General features: G+C 37.8%; 1 protein-coding gene across 1 annotated transcript; it reads right to left on the reverse strand.

The window, feature by feature from the left end:
• Positions 1-3,741: 3,741 nt before the first annotated feature.
• LOC115682898 (E3 ubiquitin-protein ligase MIEL1) lies at positions 3,742-10,091 on the reverse strand. Its single transcript, XM_030607260.2, has 13 exons — positions 9,928-10,091; positions 9,729-9,816; positions 9,561-9,617; positions 9,429-9,461; positions 9,262-9,339; positions 9,101-9,144; positions 8,961-9,001; positions 6,634-6,716; positions 6,462-6,553; positions 6,298-6,367; positions 5,180-5,218; positions 4,316-4,474; positions 3,742-4,140 (listed from the first exon to the last, which is right to left on the reverse strand). Exons 1-12 carry the CDS (start codon positions 10,005-10,007, stop codon positions 4,352-4,354), a joined length of 828 nt encoding a protein of 275 aa, XP_030463120.1. The 5' UTR covers positions 10,008-10,091; the 3' UTR covers positions 3,742-4,140; positions 4,316-4,351.
• Positions 10,092-19,300: the final 9,209 nt, after the last annotated feature.

Genomic DNA, 19,300 nt, shown 5'->3' on the forward strand with positions numbered 1-19,300 from the left:
TGAACCATAGCCATCCAACACACAAGTCAATATTGTGCCTCAGGTCTAAGGATTATTTACACAAGACCAAAGCATGAACGATTAGACATTGACCACGCTAAAAGCTTCCATGTTGCTAATTGTTCTATGCATGTCACGTTCAGTGAATTTGTCCAGTAGAAGCACCCGTGTTCTAACTTAGGCATCACAATACCCAATGACTTGTGACTCATCATTTCCTTAAGTATCCAATACTTAATGGTGAAGCTAAGAACACACCAGTCTCTACAAGATCATTAATATCCACTCAATGATCCATCGATCGGAAACAATTTAAAAATTCAGTCTAACTGTGAACCTGTCACACATATTCTTAACGTCTCAAGAATAGATCTAGTCACCACTGATCTTATGGAATCATTCATATATTTAAATAATTAGACAAATGAATGAATACGTCCTTGCCATTAAATAAATAATGAAATTGATAGTACAACTTAAATCCCTAACATGGTAACTTTAGGGCATATATCTAACAAATCGTTTGTTAATGGCAGCATTAATCCCCTATCGGTCCGTAAAAATGTTTTCTATACTCTCTCTCTCTCAATTTAAGTAACAGTGTGTAAACGAGAGAGACAGATAGAGGGAGAGATCAGTGGGGAAATGTCTGTTAATGACCGCATTAATCCCTTGTCGGTCCACAGAAATGTTTTTTGTACTCTCTCTCGTCCTATACGAGCACACACACCTATATAATTATCTAGTTTAACCCATGCAATGATGTTTCGTGTTCTAGACTAGCAAATTATATATATTTTTGCCAGATTTGCCTACGACAAGCAAAGCGGCGTAGACAAGAGAAACAATCTTGAACTAGCCCAAACGTACACATGATAAGAGACCATTTTGCAATGGTTTGAAGGAGAATCTTCCAACATTGCTCCATATTTTATAGGACAAATAATTGTGTCTGCCTGCCTCTTGAAATCTTAGGGGCAGAGAGTGTTGATTTATGGTTTTGAGTTTAGGGTATGCCTTTGGGATGACTAGTTTGTTGATCCCATTTGGTAAAATTTCTTAAACTCATAGATTAGAATTTCTCGTGAGTCATTGGTCAGACCTTGAACAGAAAGACTAAATGAAAAACAAAATCAAAATTCAATAGCTTTGGTGAAAAAATTAGAAATACCATGATCTACTACAAAAGTTATAGGAACATTAGGTGATCGTCAACGTGATTTACCCATCTACGCTTGATCTTTCACGTGCAGTTGAGAGAATGTATACCTAATTCAGGTATACATTGTAAATGCTGTGAAGTGGATTCTTCTGATTTTGTTGGGGACGATAGGCGTTGGGCTATGTTTCAGAGGATGCAATTTATGTAGACAGCCTCGCCTAGACAAGGTGAGGGCGGGCGAGGGCCTCTGCGCCCTCGCCAGGGAAAAAAAAAGAGAGGGAAGAAAAATGAAAAGAAGAAAAAGAAAAAAAAAACAAAAAAAAGTCATAAAAAACTCAGAAAAATAAAATAAAAAATTTAAAAAATTATCAATGTCAACGGCAACCATCCTAACCAACATGCCACGTAGGACATCCGATGTCTATGTCAACAAATTCTGACCAAAATTGGTCGGATGAACTACATTAGTAAATCGTCAAAAGATTTAGAACTCAATTGATACAATTGAAAGGTTTATAACTGAATTGGTATAACTGCAATAAGTTTATGACTTCTGTGGTGCTTTTTCCATCACATGGGTCATTTGATAAGTCTCGATTTCGATATTGATGTTCATGTTTAGATCATGAAATTTCGTATCTTAAGAACTTCTTCTAAAACGAAAGAATAAATTGTGACAAACTTGGCTAAGCTCAATCAGGCTATATTAAATGCATGGGGTAGAGTCAGGGCCAAAATTCTCTTTTTCATTGAGCCTGAGCTTGCAAATTGAGCCAAGACAAGCAGGTTCAAACTATCGAGCTAGACCTGAAGGTTCTTCAAAAGGCCTGGTCCATTTTCACTTCTTGATGGCCCTTAAATATGTATGGTGTTCAGTGAGTATCTTGAGGAAATAACCTTGTATATAATAGTGTTTGTTGGGCAAGGATTGGCATAGATAAAAAAAATTAATAGGGAAAATTCCAAATAAGGTACACCCACGACAAATTTGCGTCAAATTAATTTTTTGACCATAAAAAATCTTAAATTGGTACATTTGTGACAAATTTACCAAAAACTAATTTTTTGACCACCAAAAATCCTAAACTGGTACACTTGTGACAGATTCACCCTAAACTAATTTTTTGATCACCAAAAATCCTAAACTGGTACATTTGTGATAAATTTACCCTTCGTTAAATTGTATTAATATCACGAAAAATCACAAAATGGTATACATTTAACAGACATAGGGTAAAACCTCAAATCGATATACTCGTCAACTGCCACATTTCATCCAACGCAGAAATTTTGATGGTAAAATTTAACGGAAACTAATATAGGGTGAAATTGTCATAGGTGTACCAGTTTAAGGTTTTTCGAGGTCAAAAAATTAGTTTGGGGTAAATTTATTACGGGCATACCAATTTGGAGTTTTTCGTGGTATTAACCCAAGAAAGAATTGGAGTGTATATCTTAATTTTCATTTCTGAATCATGCAATCGAAATTTGCTTCTTCTTCTTCTTCCTATCGAGTGGGTTCGAAACTTTTCTTGCATCGAAATTAGAAGTCGCTCGTCTCTCCAATATTTCTAAAGATTAATGTACCGCTTGTTAATGCCGATGGATATGAAATTAACGTGTGCACAGATCAAGCGCACGGCCACATTCGATTTTTCGCCTTGTGAAGTGCAGAACGGTCTCCACCTTTTCGGACTGGCTTTCGACCCGAGCGACGGCGCTTGATCCATTACGTTAGGGGATATTTTACGAACTTGGATTATTTTTCTTTTTGGTGGAGTTTCATGTCAAAAAAAATATTTAAAAAAAAGGAACTTATAACTTAAATTAAAAACGCACTTGTCTAACTATAAATATCAAAGAGCTAAGTATCCATTTCAATTCGGTGAAGTCACCCAACTGACTGGTCGATTTCACTGTCCAAATGTCGATCCATAGGGAATGTCCCTATTTGTTTCGCCAAAAATTAATGATTTAAAATACATTTGCTTAAAAATATCGATTGTATCACTTAAAATAATTAGTAAAAAAAAATATTTTCAATATTATCAATAATTGATGTTAATATATTTTCTTGAACGATAAAAATATTTTTCGTTCATTTACTTTTGTAAGAGATTTAAGTGATCATTTTTAGAAAAAAACTTTTCCAAATAATTCATTTTCCTCGAAAACGAACATATCTCTTGAAACTTCCTCAAAACTGCAAGAACAAAGTTACATCATCAGTTCATGAAAACAACATGAAGTTGAATGCAAACTGCACTTGGATGCTTCATCCGTGATGGTAAAAGATTAATCTCGTGCACGGATGCATCCCTCTCTACACAAATCGGCCCTGACAACCCGCCGAAGCCGATTTTGCCACAACGGGTGACAAGAAGATCGTTTCGGACGACAGAGTCGAGCCTAAAAAGTATTCGTATGATGGAATCCCATGTCGCTTTTTTCGCACGATCGAGTCATCAGAAGCAAGCCAAACTGTCAACAACGTGCATAAATTGAGTTGTCAAATGAATCATAATCCCCTACTATGCTACAAGATCAATCAACGGTCCGATAAGTAAGTCGGCCTAATATAAGCAGATGATCGCGAATGATATACATCACAACAAAGGATGCAATCATACAACAAAATCGGCCTAATCCTGCAGTAGCAACTTTTGCGGGGCCGCTAATAGTTTTGGGCAACGGAACAGGGAAAAAGTAATTGATTGCGAAAAAGTATCAACGACTATGGCAACTGCTTCGAAAAATTCATTCCCCAATCTAACATATTGCTAATGAAGAAATTGGCAGGTGGACTAATCAATTGTCGACTGACGATCGTAAGAGTTGGTGTGAGTGCTGTAATGGGTTAGCGCCAAGAACTCCTGAAGAAGCACCACCCAGGCCGATGTTAAATGAGAGAGCAAAGATCTGGGTATTTGAGTCCGGGATTTCCTAAGTTGTGCGAGGACCGCAGGCTCAATTTTCACCTGGAAATGGAGCAAAAACCGCATAGTGTTAGGAAAATATCAGGCAACTATTGTCAGTCCATCTGTGTTCATGCATATGGGAATAATTGTAGGACACTTGTTTTGCATACAAGAGGTGTTCACTTGTCTATGGAAAATCTATCTAAAAGAATGTAATGTGATAATGAAATCATACATTTGTTTCCACGTGAATTCTTTTGCCTGAATCATCTTACTGATGGTCTGCAGCTGATATTCTTCGAGTATTGTATGAACGGCATTCGCTGCACTTCAGCCCAAAAATGTGAAATGGAACTTTGCCCGTTTTGTTGCAGTCATTGCAAAGAATTGAAACCTGTTAAAATTCCATTAAAGTGAGGATGACATTCCCTTTAAATGCACTTGTCACAATCAAGAAAGCAAGATTCGGTTGACATGCTGGAAACAATGGCAACATTCATTATGTCTGGGCTTCAGAGCAGATCAGGGATCATAGTGAGGTCGATTTCAAAAGGTCGTAACAAATCGTAGTACTGTACACTCGTCATCCCAGCGGCTACTCACTCATTTGAATGATAACTACGCTACATTTCTCGAACGACATTCAGATTAATATATCAGTTGAATGAGAAAAACATAAACTAACCAAATACTCTTTCTGCTGAATAGTATCCAAAGAAAATGATATATGTGTTAGTTCTACAATAGTAGTGCTTTATATAAAGGAGATTTGCACTCTATCCTAATGGCAATATCATCCCTCGTAGCTAATGTAGAGCCTGGCCTATTATTCACCATATTAAAGGAGAGACAAGTTATCATGAACTTCTGTTTTTCTTTCAAAGCGTTATTATGCTCTAAAGCGTAAAATATAACACCAACTTCAATTGATTTTTAATTAGAAACACTAAATAACTTTTCCAGCAGAGCTCACAAAGGCAAACCGTTCTTCAAAAGTTCACAAGTAATTACTCAACAAATCATTACAAAAAACTTGGGCCGCAAAACACAAGATGTTTGTGAAAAGAAACGGAGCGATATTGGAAGATAAATTACACACCTCATACTGATATTCTTCAGGCATGACTGTTGCCGCGATCTAAACAAGAAAGAAAGATGATTGATATGAAAGGCTATCTTTTCCAAATATTAAAACTGAAAAGTCCAGTACAGAAAGAATGAAATAGAAAAAAGACAAGCATGGTATTGCATTTTGATGAGCGATACTCATTATTTTTTAAACATTTTGCAATCGGCTCCCAGCCTCCATTTATTACTGGAGCATGTTAAGGGTCCGTCTCTTAAAATAGAGATTGAGGGAAAGGTGAGTGTTGCCATTACTCTTTTGGAAGTTAGAACTCTTATGAAGAGGGCCTAGATCTAATAAAAGTAAAGAAAGGCATGCAGATTTGCAGAGTTAATCCAAGTAAAATTAGAAGACAAAAGGCCTATTTGCATCTAATTTTGTAAAAGGGTGGTGCCCCTTTTGGTACCCTTATACTTAATTTCTCTTTAACACTGGAAAAAAAAGGCTCAAACGTGCTCAATCAAGGCCTATTTGGCACTAAAACCTATTATTACCAGTGGCATAGGCAATAAACTAGTTAAGTATCATAACATCCGTTAAGTCTCCCAGCTGAACTGGTAAATTGGTAAAGCTGATCAATCTTTATCACTTCACACATGAATGGCCTCCTTTGACACCAAAACCTAATTTTACCAGTGGCACAGACAATAAACTAGCTTAGTTAGTATCATAACAACCGTCTCACGGCTTAACTTGTATGTTGGTAAAGCTGATCAGTCTTTATCACCTCACATATGACAGTAAAAACAAGACCATTCTCCAGCCATTCATTACCATGCACAATGACAGTCAAGAAAAATTTGATAGAAACAAAAATATCAATAATTATTTTATTCGTTAATCACAGGTTTTTCCTTTCTCTCTCCGTAGAACTATTAATTTTCCGTTCTTATTCTTAAATTTCAGTATAAAAGTTAGCTATTCTTGAACGACATGCTCGAGAGTTTCCATCTTGGCTAGACTGAAACTTCAATCCATAATCCTTTTGTTCCCTCAATTACACATCTGAACCTCGGGATGTAAGCTGATTCAGCACATCCAACTTGAATTTCTAAAGCAATTGTGACAATATCAAGTTAAAAGCTTACTACCTCGGAATCCAGCATCCTCCAAACTTCAGACATTGTTCGAGCTGTCTTTGAGCATATGGGACAACGATACCTGCGTGACCAGAATGTAGGTTAACAATGCAACCAATGACTTTTTATCTGAAATAAATAAAATGCACAACTATCTATGAGGGAAAAGGTTTAACTGATTTTGGTCTGTCATTTCTTGGAAACAGTCCATATGAATTGTGTGTCCGCAATTCAAGATCGTTGTTCCTTTGATTGAATCAAATAGATACTGCAAAATGAATGGAAAGTTGTTAGAAAGACCTTTCCAACCTTCATTATTGCCAATTTTGGAATATGTATCCCACCAACCTCATAGCATACAGGGCAATAGCTCTTCATTGAATTCTCCACGCATACATGATTATTGCGTAACGACATCATATAGCAAGATCCTGTGCTTTTTAGAGAAATTTGTTAAGGCTATGCACATAGGACAACATGCTACTCTGACAGTGTACAATAGAAGATGCTACCAATTACACAGCCTCCACAAGGGTTGCCATACCATTCAACTAGTATATAGAGAATAAGCATCTCCTCAAGAAATAGGAGCAAGAAAGAAGAAACTAACATCTAGAAGATGCAGAGCAAGACAACCAGTGATATGGACCTTCAAGAAGCAGATGGCTTCATTTGACAGTAATAATAAAAGCATACTTCCACGTTTCAATAGTAGAGTGATGATGCACCATGCACACTTCATATTTTTGAAACAAATAAGAATATGCACCATGCACACAATTATATTTTTGAAACAAATAAGAATATGGCTCTTTTTCAATCTACCTAATTCTATGATTCTGATCTGTTTCCTCCATTTGCAAGAGTGATAACAGAATAACAAGTCTCCATCACAAATTTTGAGAAACAAGAAACAGAAATTAACTAAAAGTTTCTTTTCCCCAATTTTAAGAGATCGCTCGAAAAAAATCGATGCATTCAGTTATGAACTTCTCCTGCTACATAAGCCTACCGACAGTCCAACCTTGCACTGATAAATAACTTCTATTTTCTTGGTGTTAATATAGACTAATGCTCTTACGCAACCACTAAATGCAGAATGCTCTTTTTAGAGCTTGCAATAGTTTTCTGCAAGTTGATATTAAGTATTTTGATATTGCAATTCATCTCTTCTATATTTCAGATGTCAAAGTCAGTCCTATTGGTTAAATTGTTGTGGAAAAGGATGTACAAATGCTGTTGCAGTGTGGTTCGTGAACCCAATATTTGCCATCGTAGCTATGACAGTAGTAGAAGATTCCTTGCCTCTGAATCCCCCCTGCGATAGAAAATGTCTGAACCAAAAAAGACCCCCACTTCTCCTCTCTATCCTTCCTTGGATGAGAATGAAAATTGTAAGTGATCAGTATGGCACACGCAACTTTAAGATGTCGTCTCTTAGATGTATAGACAAAATCGTGCATTAGCTGCAATAATACGATGGGAAGTACCCAACTAACATTCTCCCTCTCAAGATACAATGTTGATCACACTGGCTTTGAGCAAGTACCTTTGAAGTCATCACAACTCTTGTACCTAAGTTGATATCAAATCCCAGATCTAGAGACCTCTAAAAAGCCACCTCGATTACCATCATCCTTAGAGAGCGGCTTTGACTTAAGATTGTTCAGAAGTTAAATGCAACTGAAAGAATACTTAAATCTCTATTAACATTGTTGCCTTGTAGGTTCCGAGCTACCCTTTTAAAACTCTACAAATTATTCTTTCCAGGCAAGTAGGGGATTGGAGAAGATAGGGACTCCAACCCATTGTACAGAAAAGGTTCAAACATAAGAAGAAGAGCTTTTCCAGAGTCTTTTTAATTTCAAAAATATATTTGGTTACCCATTGAACCCCCAGACGAAAATTTCCGAAATCCAACACAATAGATCTTACAAGAAATAAATTTCACATCAAAAGTCCTGCGTGCAAAACCAGCTTCTGGTCCTGTTAACCACCCTATGGGCAAAACTCATACATACAAGTCAGGTTTCCTCTCGTATCTACCCATCTCACCACGCATTTTACATTTTCTAAAGAGAAAATTCAACTATAAGACCGAGCACTCCAGGACTCCAGGTGGGTATATGTATACCAACTGCCAGTTCATAGCCTTAATTTGACTCTGCTTCATCAGACTTCTTCCGAGTTGTCCTTAAAAATCGAAATCGTTTATTCCAAGATACAGCAAACTGAGAAGATATTAAAAGGCAGTGGCTTCGATGGTAGATCAATGCGTTATTGTTTCAAAAGAGGTTCCTACTGAGATCCACTCTGAAGCTTTTAGCTCCAATGTAAAGCAAGTTCGTCAAATCCCCTCTCTCATAAATTCAAGTAAGAATATACTATCACCTAGGCAATGGTCACTGCATATCCATCTAATGATTTCAAGAACATGTGCATGCCTAATTAAAGTATGAAATCATGCACTTATATAACTCGACAATACCCAAACTAGAACACAAATTCCAAATAACTCAGAAATTAAAGCGGTCCAAGCTTTCATAACTTTGGGAGGAGATGAAAACTCTCTAAAGAGATGACTATAATCAACATGTGTAAAAACGAGAGAGAGATTCTTTCTTGCAACAAAAAAGCACATGCAGCAATGGATTTACTAAAAGAGAAAGCCATACCGCACTTTGGACAGTGGAAGAAATTTTCCCTACCCCCAACTCTGAAAGACAAGGGCAAAATTAAATTATGTTAATTCATATGGCAGAAACAGTTAACTTCCAAAGAACGGGAAGAACATTCCAAACATCAATTAGCTCACCTACAAATTCCACATTCCTCACAATGAAATTGCATCTTTGTGGTCTGCAAATATAAACATAAATACACCGTTAGATCAGCTATGCTTTGAATTCATGTAAAATCAAAATGAAAGGCTACACCTTAAGTTATTATAAATGAGAATAAACGAATCCGTCTTACGTTGTCATCATAAAACTTGCAAATTCCACAGAAATATTCTCCCATGTTGACACCGCATTTCGAACAAACTTGAGCAGCCTAACAAAGAACACGTAAATTCTCGAACACTTCAGAAACGAAACGACAAGAACCATGCAAAATCCTCAAGGAGGCCCGCCATGACATACCTCTTGCTCCGTGTTGCAAACAGAACAGATGACCTGAAACACGAAAAGACCTTCAGCACCACACCTCAAAATCCAGAGCAAGCAGAGCGCACATCCCAAAAACCGGCACAGAGCAAAGCAAACGGGACCAACCTGCTTCACGTCATGCCGCACCAGCTCATGATGATCTTTCGGGTTGCTCAGCAAGTTCTAGTCGAGACGAATAAACCGGAGAAGATCAAGAAACCCCATCCAAACACGACGACGACAGTAGCAAAACACAATGCAGGCGCGACAAGGAGAGGCGGAGGGAAGTCGTACCGTGAACTCGTTGTGGCAGTGGCGACACGCGAAGACCCGATCGCAGCACGGAGCTCGGATCTTGCAACGCCTCCGGTAGTGCTCGCACCTGCAAGAATCACGAAACAAGAAACGAATGAAACACCCAGATGAAAAAAAGGGAAAAGGGAACGCCGGTGGAGGCGATTCGAACGTGGAAACGGAGATGGTGGCGACAAACCCATGATCGAATTTGGCAAAGTCTCGATCTTTCGCCTGTATCACAGGCTCTTCTTCTACTTCATCTTCTACTTCTTCCATGGATGCGTCCGTGCGTGCTGTTTCTCTTTCTAGGGCGTGCGAGAGAAAACCAGGCACTTGCTTCTTGTTTCACGCGAACTTGTCTTTTAATGTGTGCTAAACTCCAAAATCCAATAAGGTGGGCTATACTATATATCGAAGCATCGTGCAGCTTTCATATGCTTGAATTAATTTCACTATGCATTATAATTTCAAAAGCTTAGTCAATTGCGTTTAGTTCAGCATTTTGAAAGTTTTAAAGCCCATTTGAGGTGTTTTAAAGTGCTAATTTCCAAAATCCAATGAGGTGGGCTATACTATATCGAAGCACCGTGAAGCTTTCATATGCTTGAATTAATTTCGCTATGCATTATAATTTCAAAAGCTTAGTCAATTGTAATTGGTTCAGCATTTTGAAAGCCCCAGAGCCTCTTGGGAAAATTTGAGGTATTTGGCAACCATTCCCAATGGGCTTTTAAGCCAAATGCTAGCATTCGAAAGGCTGAAACTTGAGCTTTCAGCATCTTCGTAATGCTGAAACAAGGATTAAATTATTTTTTTTCTTCCAAAATTACTCTCACCAATTTTTTTGTTTTCTGATTTTGCCCCCCGTTAATATTATTGTTCATCTTTTTTGCGCGAGGGCGACCGGCGAGGTTGCGCGACCCAGGCGACCATCGCTTGGGGTCTCGCAACATAAGGCCTCGTTGCCAAGGGTAGCGCAACCCAGGCGATGGCCGGCAGAGGTCACGTGACCCTAAGTGGCCCTCGCTTGGGTTGCGTCGAGGGTTGCCCAGGGTTGTGCAACCTCGGCTGACGGCGCCAGATCTGACTCGCCAGAGCTAGCGAAAAGTTTGATTTCTTTTCAATGAATAGGGTTAATATGACGAAAAATTCCAAACTGGTACACCTATGATAAATTTACCTTGAACTATTTTTTTTACCACAAAAAATCCCAAACTGGTACACCTATAATAATTTTACCCCGAACTAATTTTTTGACTACCAAAAACCTCAAAACCTATATACTTGTGACAAATTTACCTTATGTTAGTTTTCGTTAAATTTTACTGTTAAATTGTTAAGTTTGATAACACTTGGTAGTCGACGGATATACCAGTTTGGGGTTTTATCCCTCTATTTGTCACAAGTTTATCAATTTGTGATTTTTTGTGATAGTAATTCAATTTAACAGACACTAACAGAGGGTAAATTTGTCACAAATGTACCAGTTTGGAGTTTTTAGTGGTCAAAAAATTAGTTGGGGGTAAAATTGTCATAGGTATATCAGTTTGGAGTTTTTGGTGGTCAAAAAATTAATTTGAGATAAAATTGTCATAAGTGTACCAATGTGAGGTTTTTTATGATCAAAAAAATAGTTTGGGATAAATTTATCACAAATGTACTAGTTTGAGATTTTTAGTGGTCAAAAAATTAGTTCGGGGTAAAATTGTCATAGGTATATCAGTTTGGAGTTTTTCGTGATATTAACCCTAATGAATAAGAAAAAAATTGCAGCTAAAGCCCTTTGCAAATTTTTTTTTGCCAAATACTACTTAAGTTACTTTACAAAGGATTTTTTATCAAATGCAATTTGTATTTCCCCAAAGCCTTTTAGGCTAAAAGGCTTTGCATTTCCCCGCGTCTTATTTCCAAAGCCGAACCAAAGGCATTATTAATCCCCTCGACTATGCTTTTCTTTTTGTTGTTCTTTTTTATTTGGGCAGTCTCAATAAATTTATAAAGAAAAAATACCATAAAAGGCCTCAAACTATACCAATCTTGTCAACAATATCCCATAATTTTTCTTTCTGCAAGAAAAACCTTCAAACTTGTACTGGCATGACTTAAAAAACCCTCTGTCACAGTTCCGTTCGAGAGAATGTCAAAAATCTTAGGTGACGGCTTACATATTGACAATGTCAGGCAAACGAAACTGACGTGGATATAGAAAACTCAACAAAAAAACTTGAACTATGCCTACTATAACACCAATATTCGAATTTTTTTTTGAGTCATCAATACCCAAAACTTATATTTTAAAAAATAAACTATTGATTAATAATGTTGTTCTACATTTTTATTTTATTTTAGTAAGCACTAATGATTAGCCAAAAAAGTTTAATTGACAAAAGGCTGATGATATTCGCATATTAAGTTCCAACTTTAACTTTTCTTCCTGGACAAAAGCCACCAAAACCCTAAATTATGCCTACTGTAACACATTTATTCTATTTCGTGACACCAAAAATCCCAAATTTGTACCTATGTGACACGTGAACCCTCCATCAAAATTCTGTTAATGAGAACTATTAAAAATCTGCCTATATAAACGCCATAAAGTAAACAATATTGAGATGGTGCCCATACGGTTTAAGTGAAATAAAAACGACATTATTTTAGTTGAAAAATTATCTAACGGAATCTTGACAAACGATAAATGTATCACATAAGTATAAATTTAGGGTTTTTTATGTTACAAGAAAAAATTTAGGATAAATGTGTTACAACGGGCATAGTTTGAGGTTTCAGGTTAAATATATCACAGTGGCATAGTGTGTGATTTTTTGTGACTTTTTCCCTTTCTTCTTTTCGATTTGCGTTTGTTTTATGTTGGTTAGCTGGGTTTTGTAATTATGTTATTTGATTAACCACTAATTTGTTAGTCAAAACTAGTTGAGGTTAATTTTTTAAACAAAAAAACATGATCGACAATAGCGCATGAAGTCTCATTTTTTATTCCCACTGAGAAAGTTTTTGAGTAATTTTTATAATTCTTTTATAATTATCATAAATTTCATTCTAACTAAGGCTCCATACATTTCATGGAAAAATTAATTTCAAAAAAATGTTTTGCGAATTTTCCGGCGTTTGGTCCACGAAAAATAAACTAGTCAAGGAAAACATTTTTCACAAATGTAAAAACACCTTCAAAAAGCGGAAAACATTTTCCGTATCTTCTTTACCAAACACATTTTATTTTTATTTTTTCTTTTCTTTTTTCTTTTTAAAAAATTGAGTTTTTAATTATTTTTTCTTTTTTCTTTTTCTTCTTGTCTTTTTTTTCCTTTTTGCTTCTTCCTTGACTGGTCACCGGCTACAGCGACAGTCAGCAACCTACCAAGGCAAGGCTCGACCTCGCTCGCCCAAGGATGGCAAGCACCTCGTCGGCCTCGAGCGAGGCCTCACCAAATCCAATAGCATCACCTGTGGCCGGCAACCGGCGGAGGAAGAAAGAAAAGAAAAAGAAAAAGAAAAGAAATATAAAAAATAATTCAAAATTCAAGAATAATAAAAAATTCGATTTTTTAAAAAATAAAAATAAAAAAAAATTAAAAGGAGCGCAATGAGAAAAATCAATCAGATTTTCCCTATTGAACAACAAAAAAATATTTTCCAGTTCATTTTGAGGTCTCAGCCAAACACCGGAAAATATTGTCATTTTTCCGAAAAATGACTTTTCGGATAACATTTTCCAAAAACGTCCTAATTTTTCGCGAAACAAAAGGAGCCTTAATCTTGGTCTTTCAACTATCTATAGTTACCCGATAAAAGAAAAAAAACTATCTATAGTTAAAAATCAAACCATCACAACGGTACATACTTGAATCAGAAGTGTTTTGAAGTAAATATTAATTAATTTTTAGTGTTAATTTTTTTTTTCTATTTGTGGATGAGTATTTAAAAGTGATCAGATGTATTTTTAATATTTAACTTTCATTCATACATTTAAAATAATGGAAAAATACACATGAATCTATTCTCGCAAAAAGAACCACTTAATGGCCTTGTAATTATTTAATCCGAAGCTTATTTTTATTGAGGATGCACTTACCAATAGCGCAATGGGATCGCAAGCCTTTGACGGCCCGTATCGGGGGTCGCTTGAGTAGGCTTGGCAACCTCTTCTGTGCACAAAAGTATTGGGGACGTTGGGTTTGCTACGTAGGCTATAAGTCACTCCATTCAGCAGCGCGGTCCCATGAGTCCCACCAATCAGACATTTTTTAAACTTCCTCTCTTTTCTCTCCGTTGCTTCTCTTTCCCCCTTCGTTATTGAACACATTACCAGCACTCTCTGCTCTTCTTTCCTCGCTTTTCACTTCCTCTTTTTATTTCCATTTCTCAGGAATTCTGAAGAACAAAGTGCCTCTCCCTTCATTTAGTCGACATATGTTAGAAGACATTATTGATTCTCGCTTCTTTGACTTAATCTTATACCTCATGAAAAAGTATCACGATCAAAAGCAAAACTCCGTTTATGTATGAGGTCGTATAACATCTGAAGCCAATTATTCTTAGTGCCCCGGTTATCTTCCATTTTACTCCAAGTAGATTCAAATTCATTCTCTGATTACATCAATAGATAAGCTCTTAGAAATATTTATTCTTAAACCCAGGCTTGTTTGAGAAATATTTATCTTTAAACCACAACAGAGGCGGAGGCAGCATGGTTGGGAGCTAAGAGTATTATAAGTTAATACTCAGACCTAACAATATCCATATGTTCGATGTAGAAACTCGTTCCGTCAATTTGTACATAACAAATGCATTCACAACCAAGTAACAAAACAATGAAAGCTAAATAAAACTGAGTTATGAATATTATACCTCACCAGAAGAAGCCATGACGGTACTTAGACAAGAAATTGATCCTTTATGACCGCCTGTGTATCTCCTTACAAGCAACAAATAGTTATTATCCTCAAAATGCATGTTCAACACTAACATTCAGACCATAAAACTGACGAAGGCCAAACCTTCCATGTTATCATTGCAAGTACTCTAATGACGCCATTTGATCTGCCAATAGCAACAAGTGGACCATCTCCAACTGCAGATCTGGCCAGGTACTCTATACTCTGCAAAACAAACGACGATTGACATCAACATGAAGATATTATTAAAGACTTATGTGAGGAAATTTGACAAAATAAGTTGTCGCGACTAACAGCTCATGCCCGGAAGGCCCCTAGTTTTTGGCCAAACTCAATCATGAATAGGGTTATTTGAGTTAAATTGTCTTTGATAATGAAAAACAGTGGGAGAAGAACAGCAGAAGTGCCAAAAATTATGTACGGCGCTCACTTTAGTGCCAAAAATTTTTACTGGCTCACTTAAGTGCCAAATCGGAGGAAAAACGATCACGTAAGTGTCAAAGGCGAGATATTCCGACCAAAATTAATACGTGGCTTTTTTAATTAAATTTTGTAAATGACTTGGCAAAATTTTTAAAAAATATAGTCCACATGGACTTCAAAAACGACGTCACATCGCCTACGTGGCTCGGATGTCCAATGCGATGTCGTTTCCCCTGGTTAACAAAACGACGTCACACGAAGGAGGATCAAATTAGTGCTGGTCTGGCGGTCGTTCAAGCGAAGGAAGTCGTCGTTGTTCAGTAATGGTCGCTTGTAGTCGCTCGCTCCATCGCCGTCACCGCTTGCTCTGTCGCCGTCGTTGCTCACCGTCGCTCACGTGTCGTCTCTTACCCTCAGTCATTCAAATTTGTCATATTCTCTCCATGGCTCAGTTGGATGGAAAAATTAGGGCTTCGAGGGCAAAACTAGGGCTTGGGGGGAGAGAAAAATTAGGAATATTGATGCAATTGTGGGCACGACGGTAATAGAGAATGAATCGCGAAATAGTGATTGTGGGGACCTCAAGTTCTGATTATGGGGACGCCGGTGCTAGCTGTGTTGCTTCGCTTCTACTAAATGACTACGACTAAAGTTATTTTATTTCGACAATCGCAATTTGTTTAATCATTTGTTGCTTTTGTGGGGATCTCCATGTGAAGTTGTTGGCTTTTGTGCATTGTGGTCCCAAAAGCTAATTGTTATTTTTTTCTTTCGATCCAGCATGGGCATGGGGGATAATGTTGCAGCTCCAAAACAGCCACCAACAAGGAACCCAACCCCAGTTGCATCTCAACCAAGTGATCCCGACACCAACAATGACTCTACGAAGAGCTCTTATCAAATGACACGGCCTATAAAGAAAATGGCTGCTGCTAAAAAGAATATATATGGGACAGGAAGGCCAGTTAAAGAACCTACACATCCGGTTAGAAAGAGTGCAATGATCATAAATCAAGCCAGATGTGCATTTAAAGAAAAGGGAATTGGGGGGTTATGCATATTGACTTATGGGAGGGTGCTAAATGTAGTAGTTTTTATTTTTTATTGGGAGGTTGTACATATTGACTCATGGGATTGACATTATACGGCGTTGAGTTAGCTGAATGTTTTGTTTGGTGGGAAGCCATTCCCTGGATGTGAATGTTTTAGTTGGTTATTCATATTGATCAAATGTAAAAAACTAAGTTTAATGTCAATGGACTGATGTTTATTTTGTCTATGCTTTTGAAATTTCCATATTTTGCTATTGGTTGTGCTAGTTGTGCTGCTGGTATGCTAGTTTTGCTGGTGTAGGTGGTTGTGGTGGTGGTGTTGTGCTAGTGTAGTGTGGTGGTGATTGGCTGGTGTAGGTGGTGGTGATGTAGCGGTTATGCTGGTGCAGTAGTGGTGCTGGTGGTGCTTCCTGGTGTAGGTGATGGTGGTGCGATGGAGGTGGTGGTGCTTGGTTGGTGTAGATCGTGGTGATGGTGGTAGTGTGGTGGTGGTGCTTGGCTGGTGTAGGTCGTGGTGATGGTGGTGCTTAGCTGGTATAGGTTATGGTGGTGCAGTGGTGGTGGTGATACTTGGCTGGTGTAGGTCGTGGTAGTGGTAGTGCACTGGTGGTGGTGGTGCTTGGCTAGTGTAGGTCATGGTAGTGGTGGTGCACTGAGGGCGGTGGTGCTTGGCTGGTGTAGGTCATAGTGGTGGTGGTGGTGGTGGTGGTGCATGGCTGGTGTTGGTCGCAGCAGTGGTGGTGGTGCATGGCTGGTGTTGGTCGCAACAGTGGTGGTGGTGCATGGCTGGTGTAGGTCATGGTGGTGGTGTAGTGGTTGTAGTGGTGCTTGGCTGGTGTAGGTCGTGGTGGTGGTGATGCTTGGCTGGTGTAGAGCTTGGTGAAGGTGTTGAGGGTGCTTGGCTGATGTAAGGCTTGGTGTTGGTACTGGTAGTTGTGCTGGTGCAAGTGTTGTTGATGTTTTAGCTGATGCAAGGCTTGATGCTAGTGGTACTTGGTGTTGGTGCAGGACTTGCACTAACAGTTATACGTGCTAGTGTAAGGTGCAAGCTGCTGGTGCTAGTCACCAGCTATGTGTCGGTGCAGCACATAAGCTGCACCATCTTATGCTTGCACTAGCTATGTATTGATGCAAGCACAAGACGCACACTCTGTACTAATACATAGCTGGTGCAAGCAAGCACACCATCTATGTGTTGGTTGCTGGTGTAGTACAAGTAAAACGAATATATAATAACTGGCACTTAAGTAATCATTTTTTAACAACGATTGTCACTTAAGTGATCACTTTTCACCACGATTGGCACTTAAGTGATCAGTTTAAGCAAAACTTGACACTCAAACAATCGCTATTTACAACATATGACATTGAAATAATGACTTGTGAACTTATTACCACTCCTTCATTTGACAAGTGTTCGCAACAACAATTGCAGCAAACCAGCATCCCATTACCAACAAACACTGCAGCAAACATTTACCAGCAAACCATTGAAGCAATCCAAACATCTCAAGCAAAACTAAGGAAATCAACATTGATAATACACAATTAAGCAAGAGAACTTGTAAGTGCTCACAACCAACGAATTTCAACCTTCCATGTCTACCATAGATTGCAACAAACTTTTGTTCCATACAAAAATAGCATAATATAACTATACTTACAAATTATCCAATACAAGTACATAATCCACTCATCTTCAACTATGGTAGACTGATAAACTTCTTCTCATCACTCGCTTTCAATTTGACCATAAAATAGGCTACACAGCAAAACAACACCACAATCAATGCTCGATAACACTTCCTTTCAATTTTCATCCTTGAAACTTCATTCTTCAAATGGTTGGCTAGAGATGCTAAAGCCTTTATTTCAACTTGCATTGAGTCGACATCCTCTAATTCGTCCATTAATGTAGGTAGAGGTTGATGGCGTCCTTCAAGTAGCTCCAAGATCACCTTCGTCACTCGATCGGAGAATTTCGCATCAACCCATTTGAAATATTTGCACTTCGAGCCTTCTCTATACCTAGCGCAACCATTAAACCTTTTTCCGAGATTCAACCAAGTCCAAGATGTTCTTATTGGACTTGGTAACCCGCAAAACAATAACATTCACCCTCTTGTTCGCTTCGTTGAAACAAATTTGAGTCGCTGCTAAAGCTCCTGCTCTCCATTTGCAAAATTGAGCTCGTAACTTTAGGGGCGAATCTAAATAGGGTTTCAATTGGGGGTTCAATAGTTAGTTGGGTTGCAAATTGGGGGATTCTCTCTCAATTTGGGGATTTAGGGTTCTTATATGAGGGAAAGAGTACTAGACGGCGTCATTTTAGGGATTAGATGCTGATTGGACTCTTCGGCGAGCCACGCCGGCTTAAGAAATTAATAAAAAAAGGCAACGTCAGATTTCCAATCAAACAAATCGGAGTTAGCACTGAAATAATCATTATTAAAAAAATTTGGTACTGAAGTGATTCAAAAGAAACTTTTGGCATTAAAATGAGTGCCGTACACAACTTTTGGCACTTTTGCTGTTCTTCTCCCAAAAAACAGTCATATGTACAATACAAAATATGGACCTACATGACCAAGATCCAAGGACCTTATAAGAGATAGAAAGTTCCTTGACTAATTAACTATAGAGCCTTTTGTAGTTACAATTAATCAACTATTATCTGTGTTGGATTGTCATTTCATCGAATTGAGTTCAAGAATAGAATACTAATCTACGATTTAAATTGTCATTGATAGCGATTGCTTGTTCGTTAAATGGGAAATGGTTTATGCTTGCGACTGGATTGATCACTGCGATTCAAAAAGTCGTCTCATGGATTGGGCCACACCGATTTTACGGCTCCATCCTCTTCTCCTTCGTCCTTCTAACGATGAAAAAACAGTGAACGAAAGGAATCTTCATATTCACACACATAGAGAAACAGGAAGAAGAAGATGCAGAAGATCATCCACATTTACCCAATTCACCATAGAACAAAAAATCAAAATTTTATTGATTAATCCAATCTCAACTCAAGAATTGAACAATACCCCAATTTCTATTATGTTCATCTTTACGTATACAAAAATCTAACAAAGACGGAGAATGTGACGCCCCAGAACATAACGTGCGATACGTGTCTTTACCAAATTTTTTTATTATTTATAATTATTAAAACATGCGGAAA

The sequence above is a fragment of the Syzygium oleosum genome, unplaced genomic scaffold, assembly GCF_021117445.2.
Source record: "Syzygium oleosum isolate NSW1041296 unplaced genomic scaffold, Sole_v2.1 Sole_v2.01, whole genome shotgun sequence".
Lineage (NCBI taxonomy): Eukaryota > Viridiplantae > Streptophyta > Magnoliopsida > Myrtales > Myrtaceae > Syzygium > Syzygium oleosum.

Coding starts and splice junctions, on each gene's coding strand:
- LOC115682898 (XM_030607260.2), bottom strand. CDS start 10,007: ATGGAAGAAGTAGAAGATGAAGTAGAAGAAGAGCCTGTGATACAGGCG. Junction 9,340..9,428: donor TTTGCAACACGGAGCAAGAG/GTATGTCATGGC, acceptor GTTCTTTGTTAG/GCTGCTCAAGTTTGTTCGAA. Junction 9,002..9,100: donor GAGGAATGTGGAATTTGTAG/GTGAGCTAATTG, acceptor CTTGTCTTTCAG/AGTTGGGGGTAGGGAAAATT.